At 28.1% G+C, this 20766-nt stretch overlaps 2 protein-coding genes across 2 annotated transcripts in view; one reads left to right on the top strand and one right to left on the bottom strand.

The window, feature by feature from the left end:
• The window catches only part of RpL8 (ribosomal protein L8), a 263507-nt gene that overhangs the window by 196182 nt on the left and 46559 nt on the right, over positions 1–20766 (bottom strand). The gene's annotated exons all lie outside the window — the stretch shown is intronic.
• LOC136990071 (uncharacterized) lies at positions 15905–20623 on the top strand. Its single transcript, XM_067288420.1, has 4 exons — positions 15905–16141; positions 19160–19234; positions 20164–20199; positions 20411–20623. The coding sequence occupies exons 1-4, from the start codon at positions 16060–16062 to the stop codon at positions 20560–20562; spliced, it is 345 nt and encodes a 114-aa protein (XP_067144521.1). The 5' UTR covers positions 15905–16059; the 3' UTR covers positions 20563–20623.

Raw genomic sequence — 20766 nt, 5'->3', positions numbered from 1 at the left:
AACAATAAGAAAAAAAGAGATCAATTCGCCAAACTTGGGATAATAGAGGATTTAGCTGGCATGTATGGGATTTGAGATGGAGCTGATAGTTCAAAATCGATTTGTTTAAAAATAAATACAAAACTAGGACTTTCACGTATAAGTGTAGTGTGCCTAAGGGTGGTTTCCATGACTAATTTTTAATAACGAAAAAAAAAACGAACTTGAGTCATACATATGAGATAAAATGCATTGAGAATTGATGAAAAATTAGTTCTAGTAATTGTAATTCAAGTTATTAAATTTGAAAGAATAATTTATTATAAAATAGACATTAAGTTTGCTCATATTTACCCATCAACACCCGATATTTTCGCTTCTTTAACCATCTAATTATTGTCATCAATTAGATATAGACGACATAAATTTAAAAGATCGCCTGCACACCTCTCTAGTTTTTCGGGTTTTCCAATACTCGAACCAATGCAGTTTAATTAATTTAGACTCTAAGACATTCTTCAAGGCAAGAATGGCAACCATTTAATCGTTTGTAACAGAAAACCTTTTGCAACAATCACTAGTGTGATGCCATTCATCACCCACTACTTGACTTAGGACGGAACACATTCTTCACCGGTTTGTTACAGTCAGGAATGGCAAAAGCAAGTCCACCATTACGTTTATGATAAATTCACTCTAATTTATCACACCTTTCTACATGTGTCCAAAATCGATTAATCACTTCCGTAGTAACTGCTTCACAGTCTCAGAACAATGAAAATTTCGCGTGGTGCCTTTTAGATAACCAATCGACTGTCGAAAATCGTCATTTTGCAAGAATGACTTTAAATAATTGGATGCCTTTTGTTAAATACTTATTTATCACGATAACTAAATTGTGTACTCAAATTAATTTTTGAGAAATTTTACGCCAATGACAACCGACGTCAAAGTTCAGTCGACACTAAACTAAATGACTTGGATCCAGACTGAAATTTCACATTAAAATTTGTGAAAATGAATTTGGGTTACATTTATCTAGATTGAAACGGAATCAAATTACCTGAAAGTGAATTGAAACTGAATTAAATGGAGTGAAATCGAAGATACAGTATAATAAAATGTCTGAAAGAGAAAATAACGAAACAGCAATGGTAGCTTGTATCAAATTAAATTAAGTGGTTTAATTAATAAATGTTTGATTACATGTTTATATGAGTAAATACACTATTCCAGTTTAATTAAACTATTATTATTACAAACAATTTGTCAAAATAATCAATCAGATGCCATCTTGCAGGAATGCTAACTTAACCCATACGCATACATTACTTCACCCATACAATCTAATTTTACTTTCCTTATTATTATTAATTAATTAAAAACGACACACGACTGACAATTCATTAATCTCCTGCCAACTTTAATTGAAGATACTTTAATTATTAAAATATTACTTGAATATATAATCAAAAACACAAAATTTAACGACAAATATCTTCCGAAAATATATTCTCTCTTCCTGTCTACTTTAAAACATTAAAAAATAAATATAAATGAATTGAATGTCCTCTTTTATTTTAAAAATTTACTATTCCAATGATAAATCTGCATCTTCTAATGGCATTAACAATAAAGTAACAACTAAAATGTAATTTCTACTTTTTCATAAATGAAAAAAAATACAATTTATCGTACATTGTATATAATGAATATTTTCAGATGCTAAATTTAAAAGTTATAAATGTTATTTTCATGTTAGTTGAATTCAAACGAAGATAAATAGTACGATACTTCAAATACACGAATGATATGTTTTGCACCACATCCATTGATCATCAGGTGGTCTGTCAAAATTTTCTTTTACAGTTTTTATGTAGAAATTTTGCAAATAAAACAAATCCTCATCAATCTTAATATTGATAAATAATCAGTTTGTTCTAAATATATAAAATAAAACCCCCAAAATTCTTTTTTAATATTCACATTAAACAGTTATTATACGAGTCGTAAATAAATGGCACCGAGTTTACGTAGGTGTTATATCGATTAATAGACATTTCTCTTTGGTTTTTTCTGTTATTCTCTCAGAAATATGTTTGGTAATTTGGTTAATGGACCATTTTCAAAAGGGGAAAAAAAATCACGAATTCTGAACAAAACATAAATCTCTTTGATATATATTCAAATTTCTAAAACCCATCCCTATTTTCGAGTGCACGCTTATATTATATTTAAGTGTAGGTTGGATTCGTGTGTTTACATAAATAATTCTGCAAATTTAGTATGAGATTAGAACTTTGTACTTGTGGAAAACACAAGCCTCGAATTTGATTTCAAATTATATACGATCTGCTTTTAGACAGAAAAAAAAATTTTGCATACAATTTCATTGTATAAAGTCATTTGGTATCTCGTTACACAACAACATTTCCTTTAAACAATTAAGAAGAACAATTTACTTTAAGTCACGTTCAATTGTTGTGTCATCCTTTTAAACGACTCGGAAACTTCTGGTTCTTGTTTGTAATTAACAGTGATTGGTTTAACTGATCAATAACATCAGAAAGCTCAACCCTCTGAGGACATAGGATGAATCTCTATTGACTACAAACAAATGAAAGAAAAGCGTTCTTTTAATAGCATAAAATCTAAACGTTGAAGTTTCGGGAGTAGATTATTACTAATTAAATCTTATCTTTTCCAAAAAGGGTTTTAAATATTTAATGTATTAATTGCCTCAAGATAACGCTTTAAGTTGTAAAAAGTTCAGTCGAAGTATAACACAGTAAAGTACAGATGTACTGTACTTTACACGTTGCTGCGACGTTTCCATTTAAAAAATTTCAAATTTCGTAAATATGTGACGTGGTTATGCATCTTACGTATCGATCGGCCCATTAATTTGACAATATTTTCAAAAATTATAATTTTCCTTTTAGTCTCTATTGATTATGCCGCACGATTTTTTCTTCCTAATTCCACTATAATTAAATTTTCCCTACAAACTAATGAATATTAATCACAAACCATCTATAAATTTGAGGGGAAAAAATCTAATTAATTAAAATTTTTAATCTTTAACAGGAAGAAAAAAATAATAATAATATATGCAAATCGTGTAATGAATAAAATTTTCTATTGGAGGAATATATACATATGTATATAAGTACAAAACATTTATATAAACTAACTTTTAAAGAAGCTTAGATGATAATTAATTATTCGAAAAATCTATTTTCTAAAATAGAAAAGAAAAGTTCCGAGTAGTAAAAATAATATTTAATGAGATTTTCTGATGTTTATAAATTATAACTGTCTTGAAAAATTTAACTCTTTTAAAAACTGATCTTGTTCATAAAAGATGATGGAACACCATAAGAAAATTGGATATATAAATAAGATATGGCTTCTAGTGTTTTCTTATAATAATTGCTTGAATTTAGATTGCTTGTTTCATTAAGAATTTGAAAGTAAACAAATTTCCTTCATTATTTTAGCCTTAAAAATCGATAAATACGTTAAGAAAGCGGAAGATGGGGGGAGTAGATTTTTAAATTATTTATCATCGTGAGGTTTTCTAATAAAATATTTACAAGGCTTTCCGTATTTTAGCACCTTTAAAAATTATTATTTTTTAATTTTTTTTTAACTTGATTCGAAATTATATCCATGCTGCCGCTAACACGATATGATGCTTATGTATTTTGTGAGTTAGTACAACGTCTAAGTTTATAAATTAAATTTTCTTATCCTGTCTGAATGTCACTAGTAGTTGTTGTAATAGATAGCAGTTCATGTTCTTTACACAAAATTATCATTTTGCCTTTTTTTTAAGCGATCGATTCGATGATATATTTACGCTTGAAACGACGTGACTCGATGTTTGCAAAATTTTAGTAGTAATAAAAATTGGTGTTAAGAATAGGTCTTCTTTGTTTCCCGATATAATTGGTGTAGGTTTAAATTTATACACCTATTGTTAAGACTTGCTTTTTTTATAGCTTCTATAGATTTAATAAATTATGTAAAGATATACTTAAGTAGAAATCGTTAGTGTAACTCGCTTGTTTTCCGGTATACAGTGCTAGTCAATGTACAGTGATGGATTAAGATCTTCCAGGGGCCACTTCTACATAACTTTACGACAATTGCAATGGTAAAATTTCTTTATTTTTTCCAATTTCGGAGAGAACCGTATCCCCTACACATGTGCTTTAATCTTGAGAATCTGGAGTTAGATAGATAAAAGTAGAGAGTAGATATAGAAAAATTAGGAGCGTGAGGCCCCAATTAATTATATAAGAATTTCCGGTAGAGATCGGAAGTTAAGTGATTTCAATTCAGAAATTTCCTCCACAACGGTGTTAAATAGACGTCCGACATGATTCTGTTGTTATCAGGAAAAGTATGATTTACAGGGGCAAGACAGTACTAATCTGAGATGGAGAGCATATATTTTAAATTAAATAAATTAAAAATATATTTAAAAATTGCAGCCCTAAATTGTGACATAAGTATTTGATTACAGAGTGCGCGTATTTTAATATTTTAAGCATGTTTGTCTGAGATGAATGTAATGTTAACTTTATGAATTTATGGATATAAATATATTCGTTTAGTCCTTACTTTATTCTTAAAATATTGTTTCTAATAAAATACAATTTTATAAAAGTACAGCTTACACTTTGATACACGTTTTATCAAAATATAATATTACCAAAATCCAATTACTATTTAGATAGAGCATTGCACTTTCAATTGCATATTACATCATTGGATTGAAAGCATCTGATATATATAACTGCTCATATTCAGTAATATAGAAATTTAACTAAATCGCAACTTTTTTATAGTATCGTTTTATACGTGTTCGGGGAAATCACGAAGTCCTGAAATTTCAAACTTGTTAAAATTTTTATTAGTTTCTAGAGGATAACGTTATGAAAAAAAATCAGTTTAATTACACGTTATGGACTTTTTTCATAATATTCAAAGCAAATAAATGCATGGAAGATATGTAATTACTCAAAATCAATCGAGAATACTTGATGCAGTGACATATATAAAGTATTAAAGTGTCTTTAACCTTACAATCAATAGAAAAAAAATCTGTTCTGCTATATATATATATATATATTCCTTAAAGTTTTCAAAATGAAATATCTCCTTGATATTTTTAAATAATAAAAATTATTTTTAAGTTATTTTTTTTTAAATCTAAATTCAATTTAATTATAATGATTTCCATTTAAATTTATAGAGCAAGTAAGATTTTTAATATAAAAATTTGATCTTCTAAGTATAAATAATGATGTTACAAAACAAAACAAAATTCCCAATTAAATATTGCATTCCTCTTTTATTTATTTTTTTCCTGAATAGCGGTCTTCACAGCCTAAGTTTAAAGCAGCAAAGGGGGAAAAAAAGAATTGAAAAGAATTATTATTTCACTTAAGATGACAATTATATTAGAGTTTGGAAGCAGATGTATTATCTCAGCAAACAGAATTCTAGATTTAACGTAATTGGAAATCTGTTTTCATATATCACTAGATTTAATTTTCTACAAGAAATGATAATGTTCTTGTTTAAGCGATAAAATCATTTAAACTGTATACAGATATATATATATATATTAAATTTTGTTATTTTTTGTACTGTTTTCTGCCAATTTAAGATAATTAATAATTCCAATTTATTATTATTTTTAAGCAGTATTTTATAGAAAAAAATAGGGCAAAATGAAACTTCTTTTTATTATTTTTTAAAGGAGTATAGAAACATTATTTCACGGTAATAAATTGCTAATTAGGTATTATACGATGGGAATTTTGAGTAAGAGCGTAACGCAAATTTTTACATTAATTATATTCCATTAATTTTCATTAAAAATGATCTAATATGTGTACTCGTTTTCTATTTTGGAAAGGGAAAAATCCCTGAAATCTTTTATAGATGGTTTGCTCCGTATATTTTGGGCCCCGTCTTCACTAGCGTTAAGTAATTTATGGACGATCCTATAAACTAATTCCTAAAGATTCTTATAATTATTTAACTGTAACGAAAACGAATACAATCCACACTGAAACACAAAAGGAATTTAATACAGACTATTTTATATATAATCTTTTGAAATATGTTTACAGTTAAGGATACTTATAATTGATTATATGAAATCTGTATGCAAGTGTTAATTGCACAATACCTTATGGATATTTATTAATTATAGAAAAAATATAAATACATACGAATACATTCGAAAAAGGTATCTATTATTTAGATTAAGTACTCGTGCGCATTAGTTATAGAGGAAGGAACCATTTGACTTAAGGCATTGACAAATTCTGTATAAGGTATTCATCATTTTTATATATATTCGTTCTATATATAACGTATGTGACGACTTTCTAACATTTATTATTTTCCTGTATAGCGCTGTGCCAAGAGGAATCTTCTGGCACAGCCTTATAAAAAAATATAAATGTTAGAAAACTGTAATGATATATTAATGCAATTAATAATATTCTTTCATTTTTATTAGTTAATTAATTACTATATCTCTTTACAATCTAATTTTCGACAAAGGTGTATTTAGTTAATGTAACTGTAAACATTCGATTCAATTTACAGATACATAATATATCTAAATTTAATATAAACTTTCACCCTGTAAACAATGTTCTTATTTATTATCTATACAAATTCCCAAACTAAAGACAAATTCACGTTTGGCATGTGTACATAAAGACTTTCACTCATTGGACAAACTATAAAGGGAGCGAGATACACCAAAGTTCATGACGCTGAAGGTTTATTAGCGCTAGAAGGAAATCTAAATTTGTTCAATGCCGTGTAAAAAAAAAAATCTGACTAAATATAAACACAATCAAATCCAAAGCAATAACAAACTCAATCAAAAGTTGTCTCTCGGAGGAACTAGTTTGAAATATGTGGACGTATAAAACGAGGGCAACGATCCTCCTCAATAAAAGGTAAGAAATCGAAATACCTCGCTACAATTGACCATCCTTAGAAATGTTATAGAATGAAAGAATTTCTCAGAGGAAAACTCCATCTCTTTGGAACTGAAAATTATAGATTCCAGTTACTTTTTTTCATCAATCTTAATGAATAGAATTCAAACTGGTTTTTAAGAAATTTTAAGAGAACAAATCGAGAATTATCCTAAGAACAATAATATTAACATGTCAAAAGGAAAAGCTAAAAGGTAAAAAAGAAACTTAAAAAAAGTTATATTACAAAACTAAAAACAAGCAGAGGAAATGGATAGATCTCTTTGTTGTTATGAGGATGATAGGTAGTTCCACTGGTTGTCTGAATAGATCTCAAGAGACCGAAAAAGAAACGGAGAAGATCAAAGAAAAGTGCAGAACCGGAATTAACTTAGAAAGAAACTGCCTCAAAAACAGAAAGACATACTTCGGAAAATTACCGAGGAGATTTTTGTTCGGCAGTTTAATACAAAAAGGAAACTAAAATAATACTGTATAGAGACTGCAAGACCTCGATCATACATCTAAAATTTAATTATAAAAGTTACATCGCTGTTACGTCAATGAAAAATAATATTTTCGTTTATAGAATATTCTTATTCTTCGTCGTTTATATTTACATAAAAATAAACAAAAACTAAGCAGGTTTTATACTTCATTAAGCTGTTTAAACAATTGTGTTCTGTTCACCTCATTCATTGAGTTATTTTTTTTAAAAAAAAGGGTTCCATTTTACAGTAGACTTAACCCAATTTCTATTTATGCTAATTCTCTATTGCAATGGAATCATTAATACAATAACAATGTTTATACCTTAACGAATGAATTTATAAATTCAATTTTGGCAAATCTGTCTGTCCAGTAGAAATGTTTAGAGCATAACAAGATTTCATTTATATGATACCTGCGGAGTGTCGAGTAAACAGATCATTTTGGTTATCGCATAAAGTCAAATAATATGGAAATTATAATTGGATAATCTTATGGTCAGTTAAACTTACGCATTTATAGAGTAAAGTGCGATTGGTCGCGGTATAATTCTCTCACTATACATGACTACATCGATCAATTAAATTACTCACAGTTAAAGGAAGGTTTCAATCGGCCCTAGAGATTAACCGTAATTACCGAGTAAATTGCGCAAGATATGCCATTACAATCGAAACTACGTGATTAGTGTTCGTATGTAAACTTTGACTATATTATCAAAAGATTTCTTCCACTCGAAACACTTTGCCACCTTCGATTTTGGGTTTCGATCTGTTACTACACAATTATCTCTAGGATTGAGTGAAGCATCAGGGGAGTTTAAACCGTTAGATTTAATGTTCTGGTTCCGGTCATTTTACACGACTGTAATAATATCAAATCCTATACGGGGATGTTCCTCTGGCTACACGCTCGCTATACTCTGATTATTTTGGATTAAATAGTGTATCGTTAATCATTAAGGAAGCTAATGCTAACTATGACATTCATTTTTCAACAGAGATCTACAATAATTAAGTCGATTTAGATTAACTTTTATATAATTTCTTCTCCTTTTCGATTGAGATAAAGTAAAAATGGGATACATTCTTCACGTTTCCCGAGTAAAAAAAAATCCAGCAACGAGTTGCTTAACTTTCCCGGCAACATTTAGAACTACGTGGCGCCATCTGTTATATTTTATTTAAAAACTTTTTATATTTTTAATTATTATAAAATAACAAAAAGTTTAATTTTGAGTGTAGGGATGGATTTTTATTTTTAAAAATTGTAAATGCTAATAACGAGTAAAATCGTCGTTAAGTTCGATCCCACTCGAGATATGACACACGACCCACTTGTATCTCCTCACCCCCTCGACCTTTAACCACCAAAATTTAATAGCATCGATCACCCAAATACATAAATCTCCCCGCAAAATTTCAGAAACGTTCGACAAAAAGCACAGGAATTATTAAGGTTCAAAGAGGGTGGGCAAAATCGGTGGGTAAAATCACACATACTTCTATTATTTTCAATAAAAGCATGAAATTATTTTAAAAGCAGATAAAATAAAAGCTTTCCAGAAAAAAAATTCTCCTAAAAGCAAATTTTTATCAATAAAAAAGGATAATTAGGTTTAAGAATAAAGGAAAAAAGGATAGAAAAAATATAAAAATATTCCTTCAATGCGAAGACAGTATTGCAAAAAAAGCTTCCAAAGAAACAGAAAGAAAAGACGTAACATACAGACTTAATGGATACAATTGTGTTTATCCCATCGAAATCCTAACAATCTCTACAGGTAAACTGTAATAGGATCGAAATCAATCAGCAAGAAAATCATCTTTTCCCTGTGTTTTTTTTAAGGTAAAAGAAAATTAAAGATTTTGTAATTAGTCAAATTCTATTTTATTAAACTCGGCAAAATTTTAATAATTGAAACGATCGAGTTACAAATTTCCACGAATCCATAAAAATTATCTAACTCAATCTTATTAAGAAACTTCAATAAAGTAGCATGAAAGAGGATTCTTCAATATGCACGCAACGTATTCGCTAAGCGAGTTATTACCCGACTAAAGTAGGGAGTTTCGCAAACAAGTCATAAACACGAACCTAACGATTATGCCATTTCGTCAACAACAGAACATTTTAAGGGCGGGTTCATATTGGTAACATATTCTGTGGAAAATTTTTAGTCACGTAAAAGTATATAACATGTAAGAAATTTCCTCCCGCGACGTTTTTATTCCTTAAAAAAAAAAGGATTTATTATTACGTTTAATTGGATAATTAATAACTAATTAAACACGAACGTGGAAAGAAAAGTGACAAATTATCATCTTGGTACTTAGAAAATTATGATTTTAATCACAACTTATTACAATATTTAATAATTTTTATGTTCGTATAAAATACATTCGTCCGAATGAGAAAAAATGTCATGTCGTACATCGATTTAATAGGTTTTAACTTATTCAATGGCTTAAATTAGTTGGAAAAAAACTAAATTTATGAACGTCACTCGACCTTTCACATTTAAAAGTAATCGATTGTTCTAATTTCTTTACTTCAATACCGGCTGAAGTAAATTTTTTTCTTTTTTTTGTTTCTTCTTCTTCTTCTTCTTCTGGGAAGATCAATGCTAGTAGTTGGATATTTAAATTAATCCTTAATTGGAAAAAATGCTTGTGAGAGATATCATCGAGAGGAAAAGTTCTTTTGCCAAGTTCACTTGACAGTTTTCGTTTTGTTTGATGGTAAACAAAAGTTTAATTGGGCCTTTCGAAGACCGTACGAGTGGAACTGTCGAGAAGGGAATGGCCATTGATATAATACAACATTGACACCTCGCACAATGGATTCTGTAGTGAGTACGATCGAAATAATTCAGTCTGATAATTGCTTTCTTTCAATTGATTCCTCTCCTGTTTTTTGTTTACTTTTGAACAGCAGAACTAACGTGAATTTCTGAAAGTTTCCTATGAATACGACCATACATTGAGATTTCTGTATTAATACCAATCCCTTTTTTTTTTAATGCAAATATTGATCTTACGTTATCTTAAACAAATATAATTATTCGTGGAACGAATATTTTTTTATCTTAATTATTTAAACCCATAAAAATTCTAATTTCTGTTAATTTACGTGCCAAATTACAAGTCTCTCGTTAATAAATTCCACGATTTTTTTTAAGATTTAAGTATTATTAAACTTTTGAAAAATCTTCCAGTTCAATATTTCCTAATACACTACTTTTTTGCTTGCTTAGAGCATTTAATTAACGTCGAATCGAGCCTTAACTTCGTCTATGATATAATTATTTATGCTAGATCAGAATTTACCAGATTCCCTAGAGTCTAATCATTGAACGAACGTTAATTTTAAACTTTGAATTACTAACTAATTGAAATGAATTTTTTGTCAATTACGTTAAACCCACAAAGTTTTTAGTTTAATTTAAGACCTTAAAATAAAGAAAGTTGAGTTTTAAATTTAACCTTTCACGTTTTTCTCTATAAAATAAGAATAATTAACGTTAATTAAACTTAACTTTTTATACATTAAGTAAATTACGATATCTAATTTGATAATAATTCAAATCAAGACATGTAATAATTATCTTTATCTATCTATATATATATATAAAAGTATGTACGTATATTAAATTAAGTATTCTATACCATTCAACGTATCCACACTGAATTTTGCATAGATATTCTTCGACACCATAGAAAAAATATTGTAGGAATCCCCAACCTCCAACCACCCTTAAAGCTCACTCCCTGTTAACTTAAGCGCTAGCAATACTTTCATTATTGTAATTATTCGGATCAATAAAGGTATATTTTAATTACTAAGACCATTGTTTTTATCCTCCTCTTCCAATCCAACCTCACCAATTCCTCACCCCTTTAAAAGCCCGAGCAATGCAGGATACAGTATAGGATATAAATATAGTATATATATATACATGCATCTAGTGTATATAGATATAATATATACAAGTGTATATTCATTTTTCTTGTGCTTGCCTTTCAGTTTACTTGTGCACAAAAATCTTAGAAACTAAAACACGAGGGGGAGAGTTTAAATTTTCAATAGTTGGAGAAATTCTCAGTTTATATTAATAAATTTTTCACATTTTCTCATATAATTTCATATCAAATTTCTCTCAAATTACCAAACCCCAAGTCTTAAACGTGAAACTAGCATTCTGAAATTAAGAATTGGTATTTGAAGATGCCAAAAAGAGCGATAAAGAATGCAATTCATCTATCGTAAGGCTGCTTTACGCATTATTTCTCTCATAATTTCTCATAAATTCAGAATTAAATCAATAGGTATAATACTAAAACCCGTGTAAACCGGTACAGAACATTTTATCCGGTTAGGGAGGTTTTATTGTATAAGAGATGCAAACAGACATTCTTATAGCAGGAGATTTAAATTTCCTCTCTAATTAATAACAAAGCAAACTGACATTATTATATAATATATATATATATATTATTAATATAATAAAACAGTAATTGAATATAAATAATTAAAAATAAACCCAGCTGATTATGGTGTTTTCCCCTCGCTTAGCATAAATATCGTACACATGTAAAATATGTAATATTTATTTAAGATTATTTTAATGGAGACGGCTATTAAATCGAAGGTCGATACCACCGAATTAATATTAGATTTAAAATTGCCAAGCTTTCAATTACTTTAGTTCGATCTCGCTTAAAATACAAGTATTTTAATTGTTTTATGTACGTCAAATTACATTTCTGTCGACAAATTTCTCTTTTCGGTGGGATTATTTATGTAATCATTTTCTATCTCCCCTATAATCTAACTGTTATCCAGAGGAACAATTACGACTCTGAAGAACTACAATACTCTTCGTTTCATATATGTTACTATTAGGCCTGCCGTAAAAATCTTAATTACGTTCTCTCATGCCGTCTTTCATTAAAAATATCCCCCCAAAAAAAGAAAAAAGAAAGAAAGAAAAGTAATAATTGAATTTAGTAAACTACTACCAAAGCACCTGTCGCCTTTTCTTAAACTTCTAATTTCTTTCCCTTAACTAATTACTTTTCTTCCCTTTCTTTTTTAATGAAATTAAATTATTGACGGGATCTATCGTTTAAAAAAAAAAAAAAAAATTAAACTTGAATCAATTTGTAAGAAAAACATTATGGAGGGGATGTTTCTGATGACGTCATTTGATATCTAATATTGGCCGGATGGAAGCGGATGGCCCTCTTGGGTCGATACACTAATCAACACAGCTTGATAGATATATATCCCGTTAATATTTAAGTGTTTTTCGTTGTATTTTGCTGATAGGATGCCTTATAACATCATCTTTTAATTTTTAAAAAAGTCCTACAGATTACTTAAATGTATTTTATTTAAGATTATAACAAAAAAAAAAAATATTTCTTAACGTCTGATCTCATTCGATAATCAATAATAATTTTCACTCAATAGGTTAAAAAAAATTAAAAATTTATACTAAAGAGTGTATGAAATTGTTGCTTCCATTAAAAAATAAACAAATTGTTTTATAAAACTTTAAATTTTTAATTCACAACACAAGAAAAAAGCTTTACAACCAATAAACAAGAATGTTAATGACTTTAAATTGTTCAAAAGGTATAAATAAAATAAAAAATAATAATAATGCCTCGTTTATAGAATATAACGTTAATTTTAATTTACTTTTTATTTCTTAAATTACTATTTAACATATAATTTCGTTGAGAAAAATCTAAATAATTTTAATAAAAACTTAATTAAAATATTTCCGTCATTTAAACATGTCAAAGAAGTCTTTCTTTTGTTCCTTAAAAATTCAATTATTCGTTTTTTTTTTAAATCTGGAATGTCTTTGATTAATAAATTTTTTATTAATTTTTTTTTTGTATTATTTTAACCGGTAATATTTTATGCATGCCATTAAATTTAAAGAAATCACAACTGATTTTCTAGTTTTTAACAAATTTCCAACCCGAAAGCTTCACTTATAAATTTTACAGTACATCAACTAGGAATTATTTATAAAAGAAGAATTATTTTATGTACAGTACATAAATATGAAGTTATAAAATAAAAAAATATTTTAAAATTAATCTAAATAAGTATTTAGAATAATTAAATTAATTATAAAAAAAATATCAATACTTGCTTCATTTTTTTTTAAATGTAGGCGGTGTATTTAGTGATAAATAATTTACATAATAAATATTTCAGTAGTAAATCTTTATGAAAAATTACCGCACGAAGTCTGATGTCAATTAAAATTAGATTTATTTATTTTTAAAACTTAGAAAACTTACCATTTGTATGTATTTCGCAAATGGATGGTGAAGTTCGATCTTCATGATCCGCATACGTTAAGAAGAAATCAATAGAAAACAAGATTGAACTGAAATTCGCCGGATAAACTACATTGGTTTATAGAATAACGAGATAAAGATCCTTATATTAATCCTTAAATCCTTAAGGCTCAAAGTTTTCATCAAGATCCTAGACTTTCACGTTATAAAAAAGTATGAAATGCGTAAGGTTCGTGCGATTCTTAAATCTTTTCAACGTCTAAGATTTATGTATTTTTAAATTATTAATTTAAAACTACTAGTCCTGCTAAACCGTAACATCACTTAAACTTTCAGTGATCAATATTGATTACTAAAAGTATAAGCGACAGGAATTTTCTGATAAATTGACCCATTCTGTCAAATGCTGAATATATATAGGAGATCTAATATCTCCCATCTTTCTAAATATTCGTGGAAAACATTTTTAAAAGAGTAAACATTTTATATTCCAATCAACTGGAAATTTATTATGGCTTTAATGATTTTAATTCTTTAAAAATATAAATATTATAAAATTGACAATTAAACAATTATTTATTGTGATAACGTCACAATACCGGGCTGCAATTTTTAATTTATTTCATTTAAAATATATGCTCTCCACCTCAAATTAGTAGTGGCTTGCCCCTGTACATCATACTTTTCCTTTAACAATAGAGGCGTGCCGGTCATCCATCTAACGACTTCCAGGGGAAACTTTTTGAATTGAAATAACGTGACTTCCGGTTTGCATCGGAAGTTCGTATATAGTTAATTGAGGCCTCCTGCCTCTAAGGTTTCCATATATTGTCTCGTCTTTAATCTATCTAACTCCGTTCTCGTGATCAAGACGGGCAGACGGACGGGAAGACAGTGGGAATTTATAGGTCTAGTTTTTTTTTCAAATTGCAGCCCAATAATCAGGTTAATACTATATATATTATAATACGTTCACCGTGGTAAAGTAGATAAAACTAAACACTAATTGGTCGCAGAATCGGCCTTTCCAACATGGAGTTTTCCGGGGTTTTTCACGTGTCCAGCACCTAAATAGGGGCCATTTCCCATAGAAAGTCCTCCCCCTTCACAGATGGTCCGTGCGTTGCCTTATCCAACGAAACCAAACCTTGTAATAAATCATTTTTGATGCAAGAGAACAAAAATTATTTAATTTAAATTAATATATTAGATTTACAGATAAATTATGTATACATGAATATGATTTTGAGAATTTTTTAATCGAAAGAATTTCGTTTTATTTTCTAAATTGAAGAGGAAAAAATGATAATAAAATAATTCACGTTGCTTCTCCAATCACTTTACAGAAGTTAATTAAAACATAATTAAATAGTATTAAAAGATATTTCGTCTCGAACTTTAATTACGCATAAGCCCATATTAATCTTCAATCTGCTAGTCCCATAGACAGTAGAAAATAATTTTACATTAATTAACCTTAATTAATATGTAATTTTCACTTCCATAAAGTAAACTCGATGATAAAGCCAAATTTCTCTACATTTAAAAAAAAAAAAAATTCATATTAATTAGCAAATACAAACGGGATGTATTATTTAATATCGTTTATTATCAGAAAATATTAAACAGATTTTAAAAATTACAAAAAGAAATTAAGAAACGGTTTAAAATTTGATTAAGAATGGATAAATCAAGCAGTTTTTTATCATTTATTTATTCTAAAATATTGTCTTATTTAATAACTAGATACTGTAGATAAAGTTTATCTCTAAATATTCATCTATCTCGCCATTAGTCTGATGTTAAAATTTATTAAACAAACAAACCTTTATAAATAATAAAAGAAAAATAAAAATAAACTAGATTCCCTTTTAATCTCTCAATCATAATATTTGAAGCGAGGTTTTCGTGGTATTTCCCAATACGGTGCTTTTTCTTCATTACTTACACTTTATCTACGGAGTTGTCTGTCATGCACAGAATAGCCATTCTTTATCCACAGTTTACTTTATAGTCATAAAATATCTGCATGTTGATGACAATAGCTTCCTCTGTTGACAAGGAGTGGTCTGCGGGGGTACTTTACCTGTGTTCGTGATCTTGGTACCACCTCCCATACGGAAGGTGATGAATTTATATGAAGATCCTGTTTGCACAACGGTGCCACTAGATGACGCAAGATACTTTCCCTTTATTTAAGCACCTTTCGTCAAATTTGCGCAAGTTGCGCTCCTAAGTTCAACAAAGAAACTATGTTGGCCAAACCTTCAAAGAGTTCTATCATCGTTCTACTTGGCATCTTCGCCTTCTTGACAAACTTTCCAGATGCTACAGGTGAGTTTACGTTGTCGTATAAGTTAAATATTATTGGAAAAAAAGTTATTCTCTTCGCTTCATAATAATAAGATACTGTTATATTTTCTCTAATTAACTCCATTCGTTAGATTACGTTCACGCAATTCCTTTGAAATGTATTTTGCTTTTAAAATTACGAATAACCATCGTTAAAATTTTGTTTTGTAATGTAACTGTGATATATTATGAAACATAAAATGCTTGATTTGTTTCTATTTTTAATTTATTTCACATTTTTATGTTAATTTAATAAACTAAACACGTTCGGGAGTAGAAATTCCTAGTTTTCCAATGGTCAATATACGAACGAGGAGGCTAAGATGGTATTTAATCTGGTACTTATAGGAATAAAAATTATTTCAAATTTATACTATAATAAATAATACTATTTATGAGTTAGTTTATATTTTTTAAATTTCTTTCCATCATTAAGTCGTGTTCAAATATTTCTACATCGTCTTAAAGAATTTTTAGTTACTAGCATCTTAAATCAACGTTAATAATGCTTAATTCTTTTAATAATAATAATAAAAAAACATTAGATTTTTTGGCATTAAGTAATGATTCAGAAAAACAAAGATTTCAGAATAAAATTTTTGCTTCTGAATACGCTTCCTTGCGATTAATTTAAGTTTTAAATTAACAACTGATTAATATTAGACAAAAGTAAACAATGCAAAAACCTAACGAACCAGCGAGAAAATTATACACAAAGTGCGAACGTTTTCGCCCGTGTTAAACGGGCATCGTCAGACAACAAACTGCTGCGAAGATACAGGGGATTGCCAAACACGTGTTTAGGGGAAGGGGTGTATGACGTAAGAAGAAAGGAAGGGGTGTTTATATTTCATAGAAATACTTCCAGGCGGTGGGGACGTCGCGATAGTTTATGGGCGCGTTATATGGCGGGCGGCCTTGTAAATTTCCACCTGTTCTAGATGTTTAAGCACAATATAAACCATGTGCTTAAACATCTAGAACAGGTGGAAACCACAAACCATACATGCACCTTCGATAATAAAATATGATCTACATAAATTCTTAAATATGAAAAAGAAAACTTTAATAATCGAGCAGTTATTAAATAATCTGTAGAATTTTCATCTGTTTTTCAGGTGAAATTTCGCTACTTTCGGCTGAATCTGAATATTTTTAATGTATCCATTAGATCTTTCTACATGCGATCGTCAATAATAAAATTACACAACAGATTATAGAAAAATGCATGGTCCGTAAATATAAACGTCTTTCGTATTACTAAGTTGAGTAATTTCTTAATGTTTCCGAGTTAATGTATTCAACAACGATCCTGTCCATCCCTCATTTGGATCTGTCATATCAATTTTTATTTAAACCAACTCTAACACAGAAAATCTAAAAAAAAAAAAAAAAAAAAATATATCAAAGATCATCCTCTTACATTTACGTATAACTTAATTATCGTCATTCACTTAATTCAATATTTTATTTCGTGAATTTAGTCTTGTATGTACTTTATTAATTGACTAGTGTCTCTAGATTCTTCCTACCATTATAATTTACATTAACAGAGCCGTAATGTCAAGCAAAGTAGCATTAAAGAAAATCATTTTTCGACGACAATCTTATTGTTTCTATATTATCTTTGTTAATAAGATTACAAGAGAATTGACAATGCTAATACCTTCAGCGCTAATTATTTCTATACAATATCTTTTTTTCTTTCTTTTTAGTAAATTAGACGGTTCCTAAGAGACTGGCAATCTCTTTCGATATTCTTAACTCTTTTCCTTTTTTTCGAGCTTCGGCATTTACTGTGGAAAATTAAAGCTAAATAGAAGAAAGTAAATTTATTAATACGCTATTATGTTTCAATTATTATTTCTAATCATTCGTCACTCAAGAATATGAGTGTATTAAATTATAAAAAAATCTCTATTGTCATCTATCTAACTCCGTTCTCGAGATTAACTAAGGGTAGACGGGTGGACGACAGTGGGATGGGAATGTATGTCTTATTTTATGCAGATTCCATAATAAAACTACACACAGACATACATACGCCCACACACACACTATATATATATATGTATTATATAACTTACAAATTGCCTGTAACTCGAGAAATCGAGTAAAACAAATCAATTGGCAGCGAGTGATATTTACAGATTACCTATATTAGTTACAGCTAAACTTTAAGGACATTTTGAGTGTTATATTTTGATTAAATTCGAAATATTTAGTAATAATATATTAAAAATAATAAGTGAAATCAGCAAAACAATTAATAGTTTTCGTGATTTAATACTCTTGATAATTATAATTAAATGATACATATTCATTCTCTGACAGATGCTAACACACAGGGGTATAGACACTTACAGTACATAACATATTTATCGTTAACAAATATCAATAAATATCACGAACGATGGTTGGTTGGTTTGTTTTCAAATCTTGAAATAATATTAATTATTTGGTGAAAAGTAAGGCGAATTTTTGTAAGTCTATTTATTGGCATAATAGTCAATACTATGAGGAAAAAATAAATAAAAATCAAGACTTTATTTAGAACTTAGAATATTGATCGTACAGTACTAGAATAAATCACGATATTCATAACATCCACTTGGCTATCGTCACTTTATATATGTTAGTATAATAACGCCTGTAAGGAATGTCGTAAAATTCATATCGTTTCTTTCTGAATGGGGCTTAACAGTACTTATTTCAATGGGATATTTTTTATTTTGGATTGGGAAATGATGGCTTTTGAGAGTAAAAATTTAGTCAGTATCTAGTCTAGATGATGTGAATTTTTATTACTATTTTGGCAAATAGTTTTTTTTTTATATGCAGAATTCGATATTTTTGATAAAAAGATTCATAAAACCTTGGTGAGTTAAATTGAATTTTGAGGTGGCCATTAATTTGTGTAATATTTTGAATAATTTATACAAAAAAAAACACTACACAATAACATCAGTAACTTTGAAATAATCCAAAACATATTTCCAGGAAAGCCTTTACCTAGCATGCCGCCATTTCTGAAAGCATTCGAACATATGGTTAGACTGGAACCGAGAATGTCAGGTAAGTGTGTAATTTAAAAACAAAAAAATTTCTTCTCGTCTTCAAAACCATAATTTCTGATTCATCAAAAATTCCTTGGAATGGAAAGGAAATAATACTCGAGATAAAAAAAAAAAAAAAAAAAGACTTGGTGATCCCATTTTGTCAAAATTAACCCTGTAAGGATAGAATGTTTGTCATCTGCTTGTAATTTTCGCTGATAAAAGTTATCAATAACAGTTGCTGCAACTGTAGAAGATGCAATGTTTCCCTTACAAAAGACAGATGTCATCGGCATATCATACTTCACCCTAATCAAAAAATCCATAGACTCATCTGTGCTGTTGCTCATATCCAGCTTCTTAAGATATTGATCAGAGAAGCGGTTTTAATCCATGTTACCCAATTCGATTTTTTATTTATTTATTTCTTTTTTATAGTAAGAAATATTTCGCTTTAATTTGCTTATAAAATAAATAAATAACGTGAAAGAATTTCAGAAAATTTTTAAATAAATTGACATGAAAAAAAAAAATGAATTTGAAAAATCTTGTTTTTAATTTCTTCGAATAATCTTTTAAAATATTTATAAAATCTTTAATAATATAAATTTTTTAAATTTAATTTAAAAATAAAAACAAAAACTAATGGATTAACTATAAATTGAAGAGCAATAAAAAGAAATGTTCGATTTTCTAAATTAAAAATCTCTTTCTGTTTCTTTAAAAATTGATTGAATTGCTATTGTCTTATTTATAATTATTTCAAATTTTAAAAATTTAATCCAATAATCCCTTAAACTTTTGATACAAAAAGAAATTTTCAAAACTTTTTAATAAGAAAATTGATATTTACTTCAACAAAAGAATGAAATACTTATTCTAATTACATAAAATAGCAATTAGGATAATTAGTGAAAATTAAAATGATAATTTATTCTACTTTTTCAGGGGGTTGTCAACAATATGGACATTCCTGTCTTGGAGGTAAATATATTTTTAGGCAATTTACATCTTTCTAGTTGTAAAATTGCCTTTAGAAATATCTCAACGTACCATTTTTTTATTGTTATTATTATTATTTTATTTGCTAATGTTACTTGAATAAAATGTACTTTTATGCAGAACGCACGCATTTTTAAAATAGCTGTTTAAGAAAACTGTTGACTTTATTTTTGCTTCATTTTAATATTCGCAGGTCATGGAAAAAGAGATTACGAGTCTCAACAGAAAGCTGCTTTTCAGAATTGGTTGCAGCAACTACTCAGGAAAAAATATGAATATAGCAATCCTTTTGAAGATGCAGACACAATTCAAATGTTAATGGACAAAATAGATAATCAAAAATAGTACAATGTACTTTTTATTGAAGAAAATTACGATAATTCAATATAAAAGTGTTACAGATGTATACGTTATTTTTTCTTTAAATAGGGATTGTTTTTCGAATTCAATTTTTAGTTATACAAAATTATTAAAGCAATGAATTATAAAAATGTATGAAATGTTTACAGTTCAAATTTTCAAATATATTCATTACTGTAAAGATTATTT

The sequence above is a fragment of the Centruroides vittatus genome, unplaced genomic scaffold, assembly GCF_030686945.1.
Source record: "Centruroides vittatus isolate TY-2023 unplaced genomic scaffold, ASM3068694v2 scaffold_861, whole genome shotgun sequence".
In the NCBI taxonomy this organism is placed as follows: Eukaryota; Metazoa; Arthropoda; class Arachnida; order Scorpiones; family Buthidae; genus Centruroides; species Centruroides vittatus.
Note: the sequence above shows the minus strand (reverse complement) of the source record. Positions and strands in the feature narration are given on the sequence as shown.

Excerpts from the sequence above, each read along its gene's own strand:
- LOC136990071 (XM_067288420.1), top strand. The coding sequence starts at position 16,060 with ATGTTGGCCAAACCTTCAAAGAGTTCTATCATCGTTCTACTTGGCATC. Across the intron at positions 19,235-20,163 it reads ACTGGAACCGAGAATGTCAG|GGGGTTGTCAACAATATGGA; the intron begins GTAAGTGTGTAA and ends CTACTTTTTCAG. Across the intron at positions 20,200-20,410 it reads TGGACATTCCTGTCTTGGAG|GTCATGGAAAAAGAGATTAC; the intron begins GTAAATATATTT and ends TAATATTCGCAG.